The 16643-nt window shown below is 36.4% G+C and overlaps 1 protein-coding gene across 1 annotated transcript in view; it reads left to right on the top strand.

Annotated features, from left to right (window-relative positions):
• LOC135222621 (uncharacterized) overlaps positions 1-10263 on the top strand; it is a 90886-nt gene extending 80623 nt beyond the window's left edge. The window contains exons 8-11 of the mRNA XM_064260733.1: positions 668-794; positions 1127-1345; positions 5070-5161; positions 7097-10263. Coding sequence (XP_064116803.1) covers positions 668-794; positions 1127-1345; positions 5070-5161; positions 7097-7294 — 636 coding nt within the window. The 3' untranslated portion in view covers positions 7295-10263. The remainder of the gene's footprint in view (positions 1-667; positions 795-1126; positions 1346-5069; positions 5162-7096) is intronic.
• The last annotated feature ends 6380 nt before the right edge of the window (positions 10264-16643 follow it).

The raw sequence follows: 16643 nt of genomic DNA, 5'->3' as shown, positions 1-16643 counted from the left end.
TTTCTCAAAAGGGCTTTTCTCAGAATTACTTTAAATATTATATTATATATATATATATATATACATATATATATATATCATATATAATATATATGGTTATATTATATATATATAATCATATACACTATATATATACATATATATATATATATATATATATATATATATATATATAGAATATATATAAAGTAATAAGCACGCAGGAAAAATAAACAACGGAGTTTCTTCAAGATATTTCGACTCAACGTCCTTTACTCAGCTGAGTAAAGGACGTTAAGTGGAAAGATCTTGCAGAGACTCCGTTGTTTATTTTTCCTTCGTGGCTTATACCTTTATTTATGGATTTATCACGCTCCAAACTTTCGTGATTCATTTATACATATTATATATATATATATATATATATATATATATAATTATAATATTATATATATATAATACATGCACATACTCGTAAGTGGTGGAAATGATCTATGAGAGAGAGAGGAGAGAGAGAGAGAGAGAGAGAGAGAGACTTATTTCTGATCTTAGTTGTGTCAGCTTGTAAATATTTACCCAAGATATCTAATTAAAACGACACAGGCATCATAAGAGCAGTGGTCAGTGATGCCAGAATAAGCAATGCAATGGATCATGTCCTCAGAACTCCCACTCGTTATTCCCGCAGGTCATCTCCCTGATGAACGTGTTGTACAAGATGTTCGACTCTCGGATCGACTGCTACGACGTGTACAAGATCGAGACGATAGGCGACGCTTACATGGTGGCTTCCGGGCTTCACATGAGGGAAGAAGGTAATCGCTTGAATTATTGATTTTCAATCATTGTTCATTAATTATTCTAAGACATGAGGCCGGTCACTTCCTGAACCCTTCCTCACTTGATGTCAATGTGAAATGTCAGAAAGATTAATTATTAAGAATGATTTAGTCTTTATTTGGCCCAGAATAACTGGAATCTTCCTGATTATCCTAAGATCCTAAGACACAGGGTTTGTAATGATCAGTTTATGGAATAATAAAACCGTCATGGTACCTACAACGAGAAATCTTTCACCAACACGAAATTAGAAATGAAACATACAAGAAATAAACAATGACGACTCTTGTTTCTTGACACATCGCAGGCAAGGACCACTCCGCCGAAATAGCCGCCATGGCCATAGATCTCCTTCATGGCATGGAGAGCTTCGTGATCCCTCACATGCCCGGAGAGAGGCTGAAGATCCGAATTGGCATCCACACGGGTCCGGCTGTCGCTGGAGTTATTGGCACCAAAATGCCAAGGTACTGCCTCTTCGGGGATACGGTAAACCTGGCTGCGAAGATCGAATCCACGGGACTCCGTAAGTAATGGATACTCTCTCTTAAGTGTGAGCTCTCTCTCTCTCTCTCCTCTCTCTCTCTCTCTCTCTCTCTCTCTCTCTCTCTCTCTAAAAATGTCTTATAATTTTCATTTTCTCGCATTAATAATGATAATAATAATAATTTTCATTATGAGTCTATCTCAGTCATCCTATTTGACTGGGTGGTTATTATGATGTGGGGTTCAGGGTTGCATCCTGTCTCCTTAGAGTCCATCACTTTTCTCACTGTGTGCTGTTTCTAGGAGACTCTTCTATATGAGTCCTGGAGCTACTTCAGCATCTATTTTTTCCAGGTTCCTTTTGAGGGATCTTGGGATCGTGCCTAGTGTCCCAATGATTATGGAACCGGCATATTATTATTATTATTATTATTATTATTATTATTATTATTATTATTATTATTATTATTATTATTATTCCAAGCGAAGCTTCAGCCCTAACTAGAAAAGCAGAATACTACCAACCAGTAAGATGAATAGCTGTTAGAATTATCTAACTCAAATCAATTATAAGGCAAGTCTTTATATTTCAACTTACCTGCACCATCTTCCAGAACAATTTATTCTTAACTTAGAATTTTAAATCCTTAATTCACTCTTTACGGCAGAAAAAGAACACCCGTTCTTCTGTCCGACAGGTACCAAAAGACTCTTCTCCTTGTCGGATCAAAAACAGTCAACAACTCCGTTTTCTTTCACTTTGTCCGAAACTCTCGAACAACGTTGAAATATAAAGACGGAAAGCAAAACTGTTTCCTTATAAGGAATACATTTAACATTAAATTAATTAATTCAATTAGAATACAAAAAGGGGAAAGTTAAGAATTTACATTTAATATTAACAAACGGCAATCATTCAGTTTACTTCCCGTCCATAAACGGACACCAGAAATGGGGACAAAAAGTATGAAACAAACGAACTAGTCAATTCGACTATTCTCCCACGAATGAAATTACCATTCTCCAATCAACTATTTCTATATCGCAAAGTAAAATCAATAAGATAAATAAATTTTTTAAAAAAGCATTTGCACGAAGCTCGAGCTTCTCAGGTTCTAACGATTCAATGACAGGATTAGGAAGTTCTTTCCACTAACGAGTCGCACCAGAAATAAAACTTCTATAAAACTGTGTGGTATTAAACCTCACTGAAGACAAGTCAAGATCGTCAGAATTAACTGCATATCTGATACATACACTGTACATGGTACAGTTTGACATATATTCATATCTTATAAATCATACACAATTATTTACCTGAGCGACTGTGTTAGAGATGATTATCAAGACCTTGGATAAGAAATTAAAGAGAACTCAAGTTTTTGTCCAGCAATTTAAGATGAAAGTAACAATATTGAAAATATGAAAGAATGGAAAAATTTAAATTTTTCCTTGGGACAGACAGGTCTCCAGAAATCTTGAAAGACTCTGTATACCGGTTTTAGTGCGACTGAAGGAGATAGACTGAAGATCTTTCTTAAAAGTGAATTGCAATCAAGAATACAACTAAAATTGTATACAAAATGCATCCAAGCTAAAAGATTAGGCTGTGGCGGGCCGATCCTGCTTCCTAGACCTGTGCTTTAACTTCATCCCCCAGTCATTGTCACCATGCACTGATTTGAGCTAAATGTATGGTAAGTTTTAGTAAACACAGATCTATACCCAGGAGATGGGATCGATTGCAAAGAGAGCAATATCATCTGCATGAACAATATGCTTGATTTCAAAGCCAAACCCCTTATCGTACATTTCCAATATTAAAAAATAGTGGCATTAACGTTAGCTTGTGGAACACCAGAGATTACATTCCCGCAGTCACTATAGTGTCAATCAACAACAGCTCTTTGCAATCTATTAATTAGAAATAAAATACGGCCAAAAGCAGTACGAAAGTCAAGACCAATCATGCGAACATCATGACCAGAATCTAGGGATTCCTGTACAACACTGGTAAATGAAAGAGAGCATTACGAGCGCCCAAGGCATTGCTAACACCAAACAGGAGCCACTAAGTGGGACCTGCTGAAAACAAACTGCATCAGAGAGTTTGCCAATAGACGTTCATAAAATTCGGATTTTATGAGAGATGCAGAAATTGGGAGTCATCAGTAGGGCCAATTTTCAAGCACCATTTGCGCAATTATTTCTTTTACTCCAACATCCTTGTTAGCTTGCGGCGATAATTAATCGATGACTTTTTCCGTCATTCTTGTCTTCCTCTCGCTTGTTTGGGGTTTGGCAGCAGCGAATATAAGTTATGCGGACTGGCACAGACGTTTTATTCCCAGACCCCATCACTCGGGTTCGCTAGCTCTCGTAACATCAACCTATAACGCTCAAGTCGAGGAGAACCTAACTGATCAACATGAGGCATGCTCACAATCTATGCTGTGTATGCATAATTGTTAAGCACTGATTTGCGACCGAAAAGCGTTCTATATTTGAAACTGATTTCACCTAGGAAACGCTGTAGTTCCCAAAATTTCTGATTTTACAATCATTACTAAGTGCACTCCTTCAAAATGTAAGATTTACCTATATGAAGATAATTTAACGTGTGATCTGTAATCATTTTAGAGGATTTCTCAGCCACGAGTTTTGCCCTCCCCTCAGAAAGCACCAATTCACTGAACTCGATTACAGCCAAATAGGTAGAGGATGTAAGTAATGAATATTTCTAGAATGACAAACAAAACTTCAACAATTGCCTCCATGAAATTAAACATCACATTTCGTTTGATTACAATTTTAAAAGCAAGCACTTTGTTCATCATCAGTAAATTCTACCAAATGCATGGAAACGAACAGACAAGCAGGCACCCGTCATCTTACTTGACAATCAGACTGCTATTACAGTGAATGTAGGTAAATGTGTTACTCGAGAAATTTTTCATCTCAGATGAAAGACACCTGAGAGCAACTTGCGAATAATTGAATCAGCTTATACGACAACGAGGGAAGTTATCATTTAAACAAGGAGAAAGACATTCATTTTTATCTTTCGAAACAGCTATCCTTATCTTGTCCTTTTTTTTATAAATACGAAAGCATTACAATATTAGTCAGCAACATTTTACCTTTGTGTACGGGAACAGTGATATAAGTTTCAAACTTTATGGTAATAAATGTGAGATTTTCGCGTATTATCATAACTAATGTGGTTGTTGTTACTGTTGTGGGTTTGAAACCCCGTTAGAACACAGTAAGAAGCGGCTACGCAAAACAAACCCTAAAAAAGCTAAGATATGAATTTGAATTTGCGAGAAAAGTAGAATCATACACAATGAAATATTCATTTTTACGAGCCGCGCTCAGTTTCTCTACACATTGTCACAACGCAGTGCTTGGTATACAATAGTAATTGCGATCAATTTTACTCAGTGTCTTGTCAGTCACTAAAAATCTTTTGCAAACCTAAAGATTTGTCAAGACTTTCTTAACGAAATCGTGACAAAAATATCTGAAAGGAGAAACAAAAATAACCGTAGAAAAGAGATAAAAATAAAGGTGAAAGTGGGGGTCATTCATCGCAAAAATTCTCTTTTGAATTTTGGGAGAAAAGTGACCATTATCGCTAGAGAATTAGTCGCATAAAAAGAATAATTGAACTCTTCCGGAAGCCGAAGTAGTCATTCAAAATAGACAAAAATGAATCTTTGAAGTCCTTCTTTTAGAGCCTTTTCGTCTTTTCTTTTTCCTAGCTTTCAAGATCCACATCTCGCAAGACACCAAGGACTGCCTCGACAGAGTCGGCGGATTCATCGTGAAGCTCCGAGGGGAACTCGAGATCAAGGTGAGTGAGGGTACGGAGACCTTAGGCCAGGTCCAGGTGCTCTCCTCTTGTTGATTGACAGGTCTTGTTTTAACTCGTGTGTGTGTGTGTGTATGACGAAGGTGGGAGGTCGTTTATGGGAAACCTGATTTGCCTTGATTGCTTATTTTATGGATTTTTTAGTCTTTTAATGTTCTCTTTTACATTTTTTTTTCATTTGGAAATCTTATTTTTTGAAGCCAGTTTGTCATATTTTTCTATGGGAGATGCTTTCATCATAGGAGTGTGTGCTCTGAATAACTGATTATAATAATCATTACCTTTTTCTTTATAATCATCAAAGATGTGTTTTATACATTGACATTTTCCTTGAACATTAAGCATAACCAAGGAAACTCAGCCTTAACGAAATAGAATAGGCATCAGAAAATAAACGAAAAAAGGAAGAAGACCATAACTAGGTTTCATATTTGTTCAAACACCAAAGTTTGCCACTAAACGTATTTCTTTGTCCCGACTCCCGAGGACGGTCATTGTCGACCGCTATGGGTTTCCAGTGGAGGATTTTGAACACAAGAATAATTAGTAATTCAAAGTAATTCATGAGATGAAGACCTTTTGATATGTCCACGAAGTTCTATATTCTTCCATGCTATCACATCCATAGTTAATCGATTTTGAAAATGTGAAAAGTTAAATGACGAATGACTAGTTCAACATTTGCTATGATTTTTATTTTTTCTTATTCATTGCAACATTTATCCATTATTCATAAAGTAGTATACGGCTCTAAAAACTACAATATCATTTGCTGCAAATTATAGTGAGAAAAAATATTTATCTGGTAGGTCGCACATATCTAAAGAACCCTAATGTTTACCAAAGATCTACTTTACTCCTACAACGAGAGAGAGAGAGAGAGAGAGAGAGAGAGAGAGAGAGAGAGAGAGGAGAGAGAGAGAGAGAGAGAATTGTTTTTATTTAAAAAATGCGAGAGAGATTCAAAGCCCAAACGTTAAAAGATTGTGAATGACTTACAGTGTCGGCCAGTCTTCGTATCAAGGCGCTCGGGACCTGTTTTCATTGATTGACTCTTAGTAGTTTCTAATTACATTTAATAAAACTGAACGTAACTCCAATTTGTCAGTGAAAATACAACTTTAAATAAAACGTTAGCGGTTTCTTTCGAAAATAACTTCAGTGCTTTTACCTTGAAAAGTTTCCGAGGTCTTAAGTGGAAGAAATTATTAAAGGTCCTTTGTGATGCCATATGCATTTGATGTTCATGATAAACAAGATGGGAATACATGGCAACTGTTAGCAAATCTAAACGCAAAGATATTGTGAACTCACACATCGTGCTCTATGCTCATCCTCCCGGTTAATTTCATTCAAATAATTTCAAGTAGACATTACATAATATCTCTTGTTTAGCAACACACATGACGGACGTATTTCTCTCTCTCTCTCTCTCTCTCTCTCTCTCTCTCTCTCTCTCTCTCTCGTAAGGCAAGTGTTAACACTTTTATCCTGACTCGGGCCTTCTTTCGTGGTCTATGAGCCAGTTTATTTAGTCCCCATCTAATTTTTTTTATTAAGACTTGGTGAGAATTGTACGAACGTTGTTGTATTTATTTAATGGATTTATTGTAAAACATCAATTCTTATAGAACACCAGAGAACACTGACGTAAATACTTGACTGGATGTCTGGAATACAGATTCACCTTAACTTATTTTTTGTGCTGGGGGAACCCCAGAGTTTAGATTTAAAAACCTCCACCATCATTTAAAGAATAAATCCTCCTCTCATTTTAGATGAGGTAAATATTGATAGAAGAATACGTTAATTCATAAGAGGAAAAGAGTCGCCTTGAATTGATATTCATGGAATGTTTCACTATTCCCGACAAGAAACTGGCCACGTCCGTAAAATGAATGCTCTTTACTTCCACAGGGCCGTGGTGTTATGGACACCTACTGGCTAACAGGTAAGCACGGCGTGTTACCTGACAGACGCCGGTACTCCGTCAGGGAAGAAGATATGGAATTCATGGCGGACAAGCCACGCAGCGACATCGCCAGGGACTTGGGTTCCCAACAGGCTTCCTTCTACAGGAGGGTCATCAACTTCTGCAAAGAGTTCTTGGACTAAGTTTTTAGGTATAGAGAAGTCGATTAGTGATGACCCAAGTCTTAAAAAAAAAGAAAACCGTTCAGGTTTAAACGTAATCTTAAGAATTTCTCGCCGTCAATTGAATCAGATGAAAGTACCTAAACAACATTGAATGCTGACTTGGAAAATACCTGTTTCTGCAAATCCGCATGAAACAGTAAACATTATTTTACAATAATGTGATGATTACGTTACGCTGCATTGGTGTGCGTACACAATAACAGGCGTAGAGTTCTTTTAGTGTTAATGTCATACACATGATTGATTTTTTAAAAGCCAGCACCAAACAGGATTCCGCTCTGGTTCCAGCGGGAGTAGTCAGTCGCTACAGTGCGAATGGTGATAGAATCAAAGGCTAGTACACATCAAGGTTCGTAAATCTGAAAAACACAAAGCTTCAGTAAAAACGAGAGAGGTTTCCCAATGTGTGAGCAGTGCAAACTAGATAGACACGGAGACCTGAAGCTGACAGGCAACGAGAACAAAGAAAGACTGCAAGTCAGACGGGAGGAAAACAGAAGTAATCCGGTTTTGATAGTAATCTGCATTCCCAATAAACAGTCTCCTTGAGTTTCATAAGGACCGTTGATTTTCTGCCACACTGCAACAACTCCCACTTCCTTATTTTATTCAAGAATGCTTTCAATAATCAAGTTTAGGTTAGGCATAAGAAAATTACGATTCTTATTTATCTTCGTTAAGTCGCAACTTTTCTGTGGTTGACATGTTCCGCTAAATACGCGTGCTCGTATTTTCTAGTATTGAAAGTCCAAGTCAGTTCCATACCATAGAAGTGTGCGGAGTCCTTTTTTTCTGGAGAGATAGGTGAAGGGAAATAAAACATAAGAAAGAACGATTTTTCTTCTTCAAACTATTTAGTTAATGATTGGTAAGAATTGGCATTCGTTTTAACTCCACTAATAAAACCTGCATTCTTTTGTCGGTATTGCACGTAATTACGCAGAGAGAACAATGTCCAAGATAACATTTCCTCTTCCTCTGAAAGGGTAAATAATGTACCAAAAGAATTACAGAGCAACGCACGCCATAAAAGGGAGGCAGATAATGAGACGATATCATGCTATTAGAATATCTTAGACCTTATACCAAACAATGCCCTTAATAACGTTTAAGTCACTTCTTAAGATGTAATGATTTTAGTCAGAGAATAAAGTAGGTAGTTGCATCAATATCTCCTTCATATTTGTACGTAGAGCTTAGAATAATTATGCTGAATTAGATGTAGATTGTTCTTTGATACTGATTGCATTTTCACTTATCCATGTTTACGTCTTGAGGTCTGTGAGCACCATCGCAAGCTGAAGAGACGCCTCATATACCAGCAGTGGCCTGAAATGAAAAGTTTCGTTCTAACAAAATAACTTTCAATAATAGGTTGTATTTGCGCAGAAAAAAACCGTTATGAATGAAGCAGATATATGGGATGGGAGTAAGTGAGCTAAATTATACTAAAGCTCTAACAATAGTTCATGCAAGTCTGCACGCACAAGTACGCTCACGCGCCGCAATTAAACCGCTTAGGAACTTGGAATATTTTAAGAGAAATGAGAAACTCCTTGTCTGCCTGTTCTTATTTTCCGGTTCTTTTACAAATCACTCTATACTTACATGTTCAAAATGGGTTCTTTGGAATCTTTATCAAGAAAAATAACTTGTTTTAAAAAAGAATAGTTCCAGGCACTGATCTTTCTTTTATTTTTACAAAGGTATTTGCACTGCATTATAAAGTTCAGAAGTAATGTGATTAGTCATCATTAGATACGGATCTCCTCTCACAATATGATATAGAATTCTTATCAAAATTGGCGCTATTCCAGGTAAATGATGTTGCCAAAAATCTCCTTATTCCTAGTACCGTACTAGCAAAAAAGGCATTAGGAATCCCATTTTTACTGCGGGTTCTCTAATACCAGAGTAGCAAACTGAAACTTCACGTAGCACGTTTCTTAATGATATTGTCAAGGTTAATTACTGAAAGGCATAGATCTGCGGAAAAGCGCATATTTCATAGTTTTTCGTTCTGAGTAAGTTCAAATTTTAGGAAATGCTCGTCTACCGATGAAAACAGATGTTTTTCAAAGAAAAGTATAGCATCTTCAAAACACAGATTTTACTATAAAATAATAATATAAAAGATAAGGCACGGCAGTTTTACGTATTTTTAAGTAGGTCTACAAGATCGTGAAACTTGAGGACGGCCTCTTTTTCAGATAACATGAATTTTCATTGTGATAAAGCAGACATTTCCAAGAGGAATATTGTTTCTTTTATTTGTCAAAGTGCCATTTTGGGTGCAAAACAATATTCTTCAGAGAAGTGGTTGTCCTTCACAGTGAACCACACAAAAGTGGCTTCTGAGAAAGAAAAAGATTCTCCAGCGATGAACGAAAACTGAATGGGCGAGGAAAACTTACTAACTGTACATACAAGGAAAAGCAGACCGAACAACATCCGATGCAACACCAAAAAGCTTGTTTGGTAATCCTAGAGGCTATAAAAGACAAACAGCCTAAAAAAAGAGAAAAAAAATCTTTGGTCAGCGTTTGTTAAATATAATCGCTTTTACAGATTATTTGACGTGTTAGTATTGTTGATTGCCAAATCAGACAAGTAATTGGGTATTAAAGTAATGAACAAATTTTCATTGAATAACCATGTTTTACTAAAGATTTGTGATACGTTTTGTGTTACATAAAGCTGAAATCACTCACACCATTTACAATGTATTCTGAAGTCAAAATCAAAATCTTTAGGGTGTCACTCATCTAGCACTTAAGTTTATACATATGTGTACTGTAAGACATTTTTCTTTTGGCAAATCTTACAGCTACTGTTTGATGTAGAGAATTTGCATTGCTCTTAGGTGAAAGCATTGTAATTTAGCTACTAGAGATAGTCCTAACGAAAATGTTAACAATAAAGGTAAATCACTCTGTGTTTGCGAATTTGTCCAACCTTTACCAGCGTCGTAAAGAACAATGCACACAGCATCAAGCTCTTTCAGCAAATAAGGGTGGCTCATAAGAAACCTATGGCAGTGGGAACTATCAAATTCATATTTCAACTGCAGAATCACGGATGAACCCTACACTAGATGCTCCTCTGTTTTGTTCCCAAGCCATTGGCACGCATAGGGCTGCAGTGTTCAGGGTGTACCACTTCCTTCCATCACAATAACAATCCTTAAGTGAACTGACCTGACAATGTCGATGCTGGTGGCTTCCATCTGTGGGGCTTGACCTTCCTATGGGGTTAAAAACTCTCGCCCTCCCCAGTCGTTCCTCTCCCGTGCCCGTGGCATACAGTATTTTATTTTCCCAAGCTACTGGCGAATCCAAGAGCAGCTGTGTCCAGGGAGTAGCGTTTCCTACCACCGTTGTAATATTCAGTTTAATATATTACGTCCCCTGGTTCAGTAGTTAACCTGGCACCACCATTCAGAGAACTACAAACTTACAAAATAAACAAAGGTGTGGAAGACTTCTGGGCATTTAACAAGGGAACAAGTGCTTTAATGAAAATTGATGTTGTAAGCTCGGCCTCGTGTTGGGCTTTAACTATTATTTCACTTTTCATATCAATCTGCGTTTTGCAGATTGCAGAGTGATCCCTTATATTTGATCATTCAGGCCTGGGCAATCTGCTTCCTGCCCTATAACTGACGGCCTGTTGGCTACAGACGCGGACTTTCAGTAGCCGTCTCGTAAACCCAACGTAGGTTCCCATCTTGGGACAAGTATATTTTTTATAATCATGTTAGATGTTAGAGACGAACACAGTCTATCCTTTGATCTGAAAAGAAACCCGAGCATTAGAGGGTTTTTTTCTGGAAAACGCTGAATATTTACAATGGGAAATTCTTCGCTAAAGATTTTCATAACATTTTTGCGGAAATCATCATTGAAAAGGAAGGGAAAGTTAGCGTACATTTCTAGTTTGGAACATTATATATGATATGAGGCTCATTAAAACTCACATCTAACGACTTTCTCAAAATTCTGTAACAATATTTTAAAGGAAATCAATTATTTATAAAAAAAAAAAAAAAAAAAAAAAAAAAAAAAAAAAAAAAAAAAAAAAAATCAAGAACTCAGTTACGATGTGGAAGGCCAGCCAAGACGAAGTCAGAGTAAGGGCCCTGTGGAGGAGTGTAAAATAGCATTTCATTAAAATCAAGTTGACACGTGCTGTAAAATTCAGTACCCAACCCAGGAAAGGTGCTCTTTCTGCATGGAAACCCTCCGAGTCCCTCGAAATTCGTAGGTCCAGGAAAGGAAGGGATTTGCATATTTCCTTCTCCATAGCAAACTTAATATTGGAGTGATGGGAATTAATATGATCTAAAAGCCGCTGAGACGGAAATTCATGTCTTAAAAGAACAAATGTATCATCCATATTACGTCGATAAAATAGGTGGTTAGGATTAGAGGAACAGGAATCTAAAAATGACTCCTCCAGGGAGTTCATGAAGATGTTAGCGAACATGGGCCTTGTGGACTACCCATCGCCATCCCTTCCACTTGCTCGAAGGAAGTTCCATTAAAAACAAATACAGAGCCCCTCACGGCCAAGTCAAGAAGCTGTTTAAGATTTGATTTATTAAAATGATGAAACAGAGTTTTCGTAAGGAAATAATTTGTTTAAAACAATATTAATAGTTTCCTCAACAGGGACATTAGTAATTAATGACTCGACATTTTGAATAAACAAGGTTAAATAAATATAATTACTGTAATACTGAATAACGATACAAAATTTCAGGAAATGGAAACAGCGATTTGACGTGACATTATTAAAATAGGAGAGAGAGTTAACAGATTCCATAGACAATTAAAACCAGGTAAGGTATATACGAATATACCTATCTAAATCTTTTCTCTACAGGCTCCTCATATGGTATTATGTATGGCCTTCCCAAAATACATACAGACAGTATTCCTATACGATCGGTTCTTTCACCAATAAATACCCCTACCTATAAATTGGCTAATTATCTAGTACCCCACCTCGAACCTTTAACCAACAACGCCTACTCTCTTAGGAACTCCCTGGATTTTAAGAACGAGTTCCTTAAACAGGACTCGGATCTTTATATGGTTAGCTGTGACGTCGAGTTATTGTCTACTAATGTCCCTGTTGAGGAAACTATTAATATTATTGTAAGCAAATTATTTCCTTACGAAGACTATGCTTCATAATTTTCATAAATCTCATTTTAAACAGCTTCTTGACTTGGCCGTGAGGGGCCCTGTATTTGTTTTTAATGGAACTTCCTTCGAACAAGTGGAAGGAAGGGATGGCGATGGGTAGTCCACAAGGCCCACGTTCGCTAACATCTTCATGAACTCCCTGGAGGAGTCATTTTTAGATTCCTGTTCCTCCAATCCTAACCACCTATTTTATCGACGTAATATGGATGACACATTTGTTCTTTTTGGACATGAATCTCAGTCTCGGCTGCTTTTAAATCATATTAATTCCCAGCACTCCAATATTAAGTTTACCATGGAGAAGGAAATATGCAAATCCCTTCCTTTCCTGGACCTACGAATTTCGAGGGACTCGGAGGGTTTCCATGCAGAAAGAGCACCTTTCCTGGGTTGGGTACTGAATTTTACAGCACGTGTCAACTTGATTTTAATGAAATGCTATTTTACACTCCTCCACAGGGCCCTTACTCTGACTTCGTCTTGGCTGGCCTTCCACATCGAAACTGAGTTCTTGACAGTTTTTTTTTTTAGAAATAAATGTTTTCCTTTAGAATATTGTTACAGAAGTTTGAGAAAGTCATTAGATGTGAGTTTTAATGAGCCTTATATCATATATAATGTTCCCAAACTAGGAATGTACGCAAAATTTCCCTTCCAAGTAAATATACTTGTCCCAAGCTGGAACCTACGTTGGATGTACGAGACGTCTAATGAAAGTCCGTCTCTGTAGCCAACAGGCCGTCAGTTATAAGACGGGATGCTGATTGTCATTATCAAATATAAGGAATCAAGGATTCACTCTGCAATCTGCAAAACTCAAATTGATATGAAAACTTTGAAATAATAACCAGAGCCTAACACGAGGCCGAGCTTACGCCTTCAATGTTCATTAAAGCACTCGTTCCCTCTTTCAATGCCCAGAAGTCTTCGACGCCTTTGCTTCTTTTCTCATTTTTTTCTGCTCTGTTTAGTTCCTACCTGTTTTACCTTTTTATGCTTAGACAATTTTTAGCTATGTACTGCGTAGATTTGTATTAGAGAATTTTAAGGAATTATTTTTATCTTTATAATTGTATGTAGTAACGTTCCTTTTTATTAAACAAAATTACATGTGTCATTGCAGCCTTGAAAATGCAATGGATTATATATATATATATATATATATATATATATATATATATATTATATATATATCTATATATATACAATATATATATATATTAATATAATATATATATATGATATATAATATATATATAATAGATATATATAATATATAATATATATCTAGATATATTATATATATATATATAGATATATATATATATATATAATCCTATATCATCTATATATCTATATATCTATATATATATCATATATATATATATATATATACTCTACATATATATATCTATATATCTATATAATCTATATTATATATATATAATATATTTATATATATATATATATATTATTTTATATATATGTTGTAGTGAGTGTCTCTCATAATACGTCATCTTACAGTTAACGTAAAGTTAAGAAACCCAGAAGAAAGCAAACACTTTTATTTTTCATTCATGATAAAGATAGAAGCGAATTCACCCCACTCTCTCACTCACCACTTCCTTTAAGGAAATAATCCTTTAATCGTGTTTTGTTCGTTTGACTGCTGGTGCCTTGTTTATGCAGATTCACCAGCTTTAAGAGAAAGTTTGCCTTAGGGTATGCTACGCCGCTGGTCGAGGGCGACCAGCTGCTAAATTTAAAAGTCCAAGCCGCATGGTTAACCTGGGAGGCTGGGATAACCTCTTGGCAGATAATGGTGAACTATCTCCGAAGACATAAAAGTCGAGAGCAAAAGATGAACAACCTTAGAACATCTCTCACACTCCTAAGAGTTACTCCCCCTGTGACATTTGTTGTGCATTAACATGTCCCTCCCATGCCGACGCCCCCCGAGAAAGACGACCTCAACCCCTACAGAATGTAATGTGCATATTTCAAGGTTATTAGTAGTCAGTCCCCTCTCACGTCTTTGACTTATTTTCCTTTCCCACTTCTAGAGCAATTCCTGTACTGTGTTGTAATTGTGCATTTTGATGTTTCTTAGAGATAAGTGACGTACTTCATTTCTTTGTGAGACCGAGTTGCTAGGTACTTTCCGTACATCCCCCCCAATCCTCGACCACGTGTCTTGTGCAATCTGTTCAACTCCCAATCACTTTCATTGCAGACTTGCAGTAAAGCAGCGATGGACTCTGGATTCTCACCTCATGTGCTTCAAGGGAAATTCTCCCCATTATTTTCTTTGATCGACCATGCCTGGAAACCTCCAGTCACCTGTTTATCCACGTCAAGATCAAACTCATTATTAATTGTAATCTGTGTTATGGGGTAATTTCGTCTTCTTCAAACCTGTATAGTGTAATCCTTTTTTTCTTCTGGTGTGAATAAGAGTGTAAACATAAGCAATAATGCTAAACCCTTAGTGTTTACCTATTACCCATTCTGAAGTAGGCCCTCGGCCTTAATTTTGTATATGATTGCCCCCTTGTCAAGCCTATTGTCAGATCAGCTTAATTTTCTCATCCACAATCGTGCACTCCCAGGGTCATCGTATTAATATATATATATATATATATATATATATATATATATATATATATATATATATATATATATATATAGTATATATATATATATATATATATATATATATATATATATATATATATTATATATATATATATATATATATTATATATATATATATATATATATATATATTTATATAGTTATATCAAATAACATGAGGCATAAATATTCATCTCAAAGGTAGGAACTGGATTATAAAATTTAGGCCAAAGGCCAAGCACTGGCATGTATGAGGTCACTTAGCAATGGAAATAATGATGAGAAAATTATTAAGAAAGGGTGGAGAGTAAGATGGAAGGAAGATGGTATAAATGGAGATATAGTAAAAGGAATATAAGGGATTGCAGCTATGGGACGGAGGGACGCTGCAAAGAACCTCAAGTAATGCCTACAGTGCAACACGTTAGGTACACAGACGCCACTACTCCCTTACAGGGTTCTTCTGAATGGTAAAGGCAGGAATATGCAGGCATACATAATAGTTCTTTATTCCAACATTCCGTGATATACGCCATCACAACATCAGGGAAATCTGCATACGTTTCTTATATTTAAATCAAAACACACAGGAACACAAGACAAAATTTGTAACATAAAAGAACCACTGAGAGCCAGACCTTGACTGAGGAGAGAAACATAAAAAAGACAGATCAACAATACGTAAACAATTTTATTTATCACAAAAGGTCTTTTATACAATTGGTCAATCATAAAGTTTTTGCACATCAGTAGTATATTATTTGCTAGTGTAAGAACAAAGTTGGGCATACAGATCAAAGTTATATACTATATATATATATATATATATATATATATATATATATATATATATATATATATTCATATATGTATGTATTGTCAAGATTACTACCTTCTGCCAACTAAACATCTGATAAATTAATTACAATTTCGAAAGATGCAACTAAAAGTTGCGCAAAACATGGCGCAACCTCCCACACAATCACCACACTTTGAAGTGTAACGCCCTACTCTATCCAGTAAATGCTGGCAAAGGCTTAAACTCCAGATACCATCAGACCCTACCGGACAAGTAGAGGCAGAGCCACTTAGCCAAGGCCTGAAACACAGTAGCTGATGGCCCAAGATAGGCAAACTGTGATAAGCTTCGCCCTCAGATGGGTTGACAAAGAGCCTAACCATGCCGATGGTAGTTGTGCCCAGTAGCACAGCCAATTTGCAATAAACCCTGGCCCCACATCCAGTTAACCCATCTACAACACCTTCGAGCCATGCGGGCCGCCTTTTGTCTCTCACTAGCATCCACAGGAGTCGGTCCTACTTACTTGCCTCTCCTTACATCCTTCAGCCATCACAAAGCCCATCCCATGGGGTCATATTTTGTAACTTCACATGATGTCCAGCTCATGGAAGTTTCAATTGCTCTTATCACAGAATCAGGTAGGTGTCTGTTTGGAAGGCCC

This window comes from Macrobrachium nipponense, chromosome 8 (assembly GCF_015104395.2).
Source record: "Macrobrachium nipponense isolate FS-2020 chromosome 8, ASM1510439v2, whole genome shotgun sequence".
Classification (NCBI taxonomy): domain Eukaryota; kingdom Metazoa; phylum Arthropoda; class Malacostraca; order Decapoda; family Palaemonidae; genus Macrobrachium; species Macrobrachium nipponense.
Note: the sequence above shows the minus strand (reverse complement) of the source record. Positions and strands in the feature narration are given on the sequence as shown.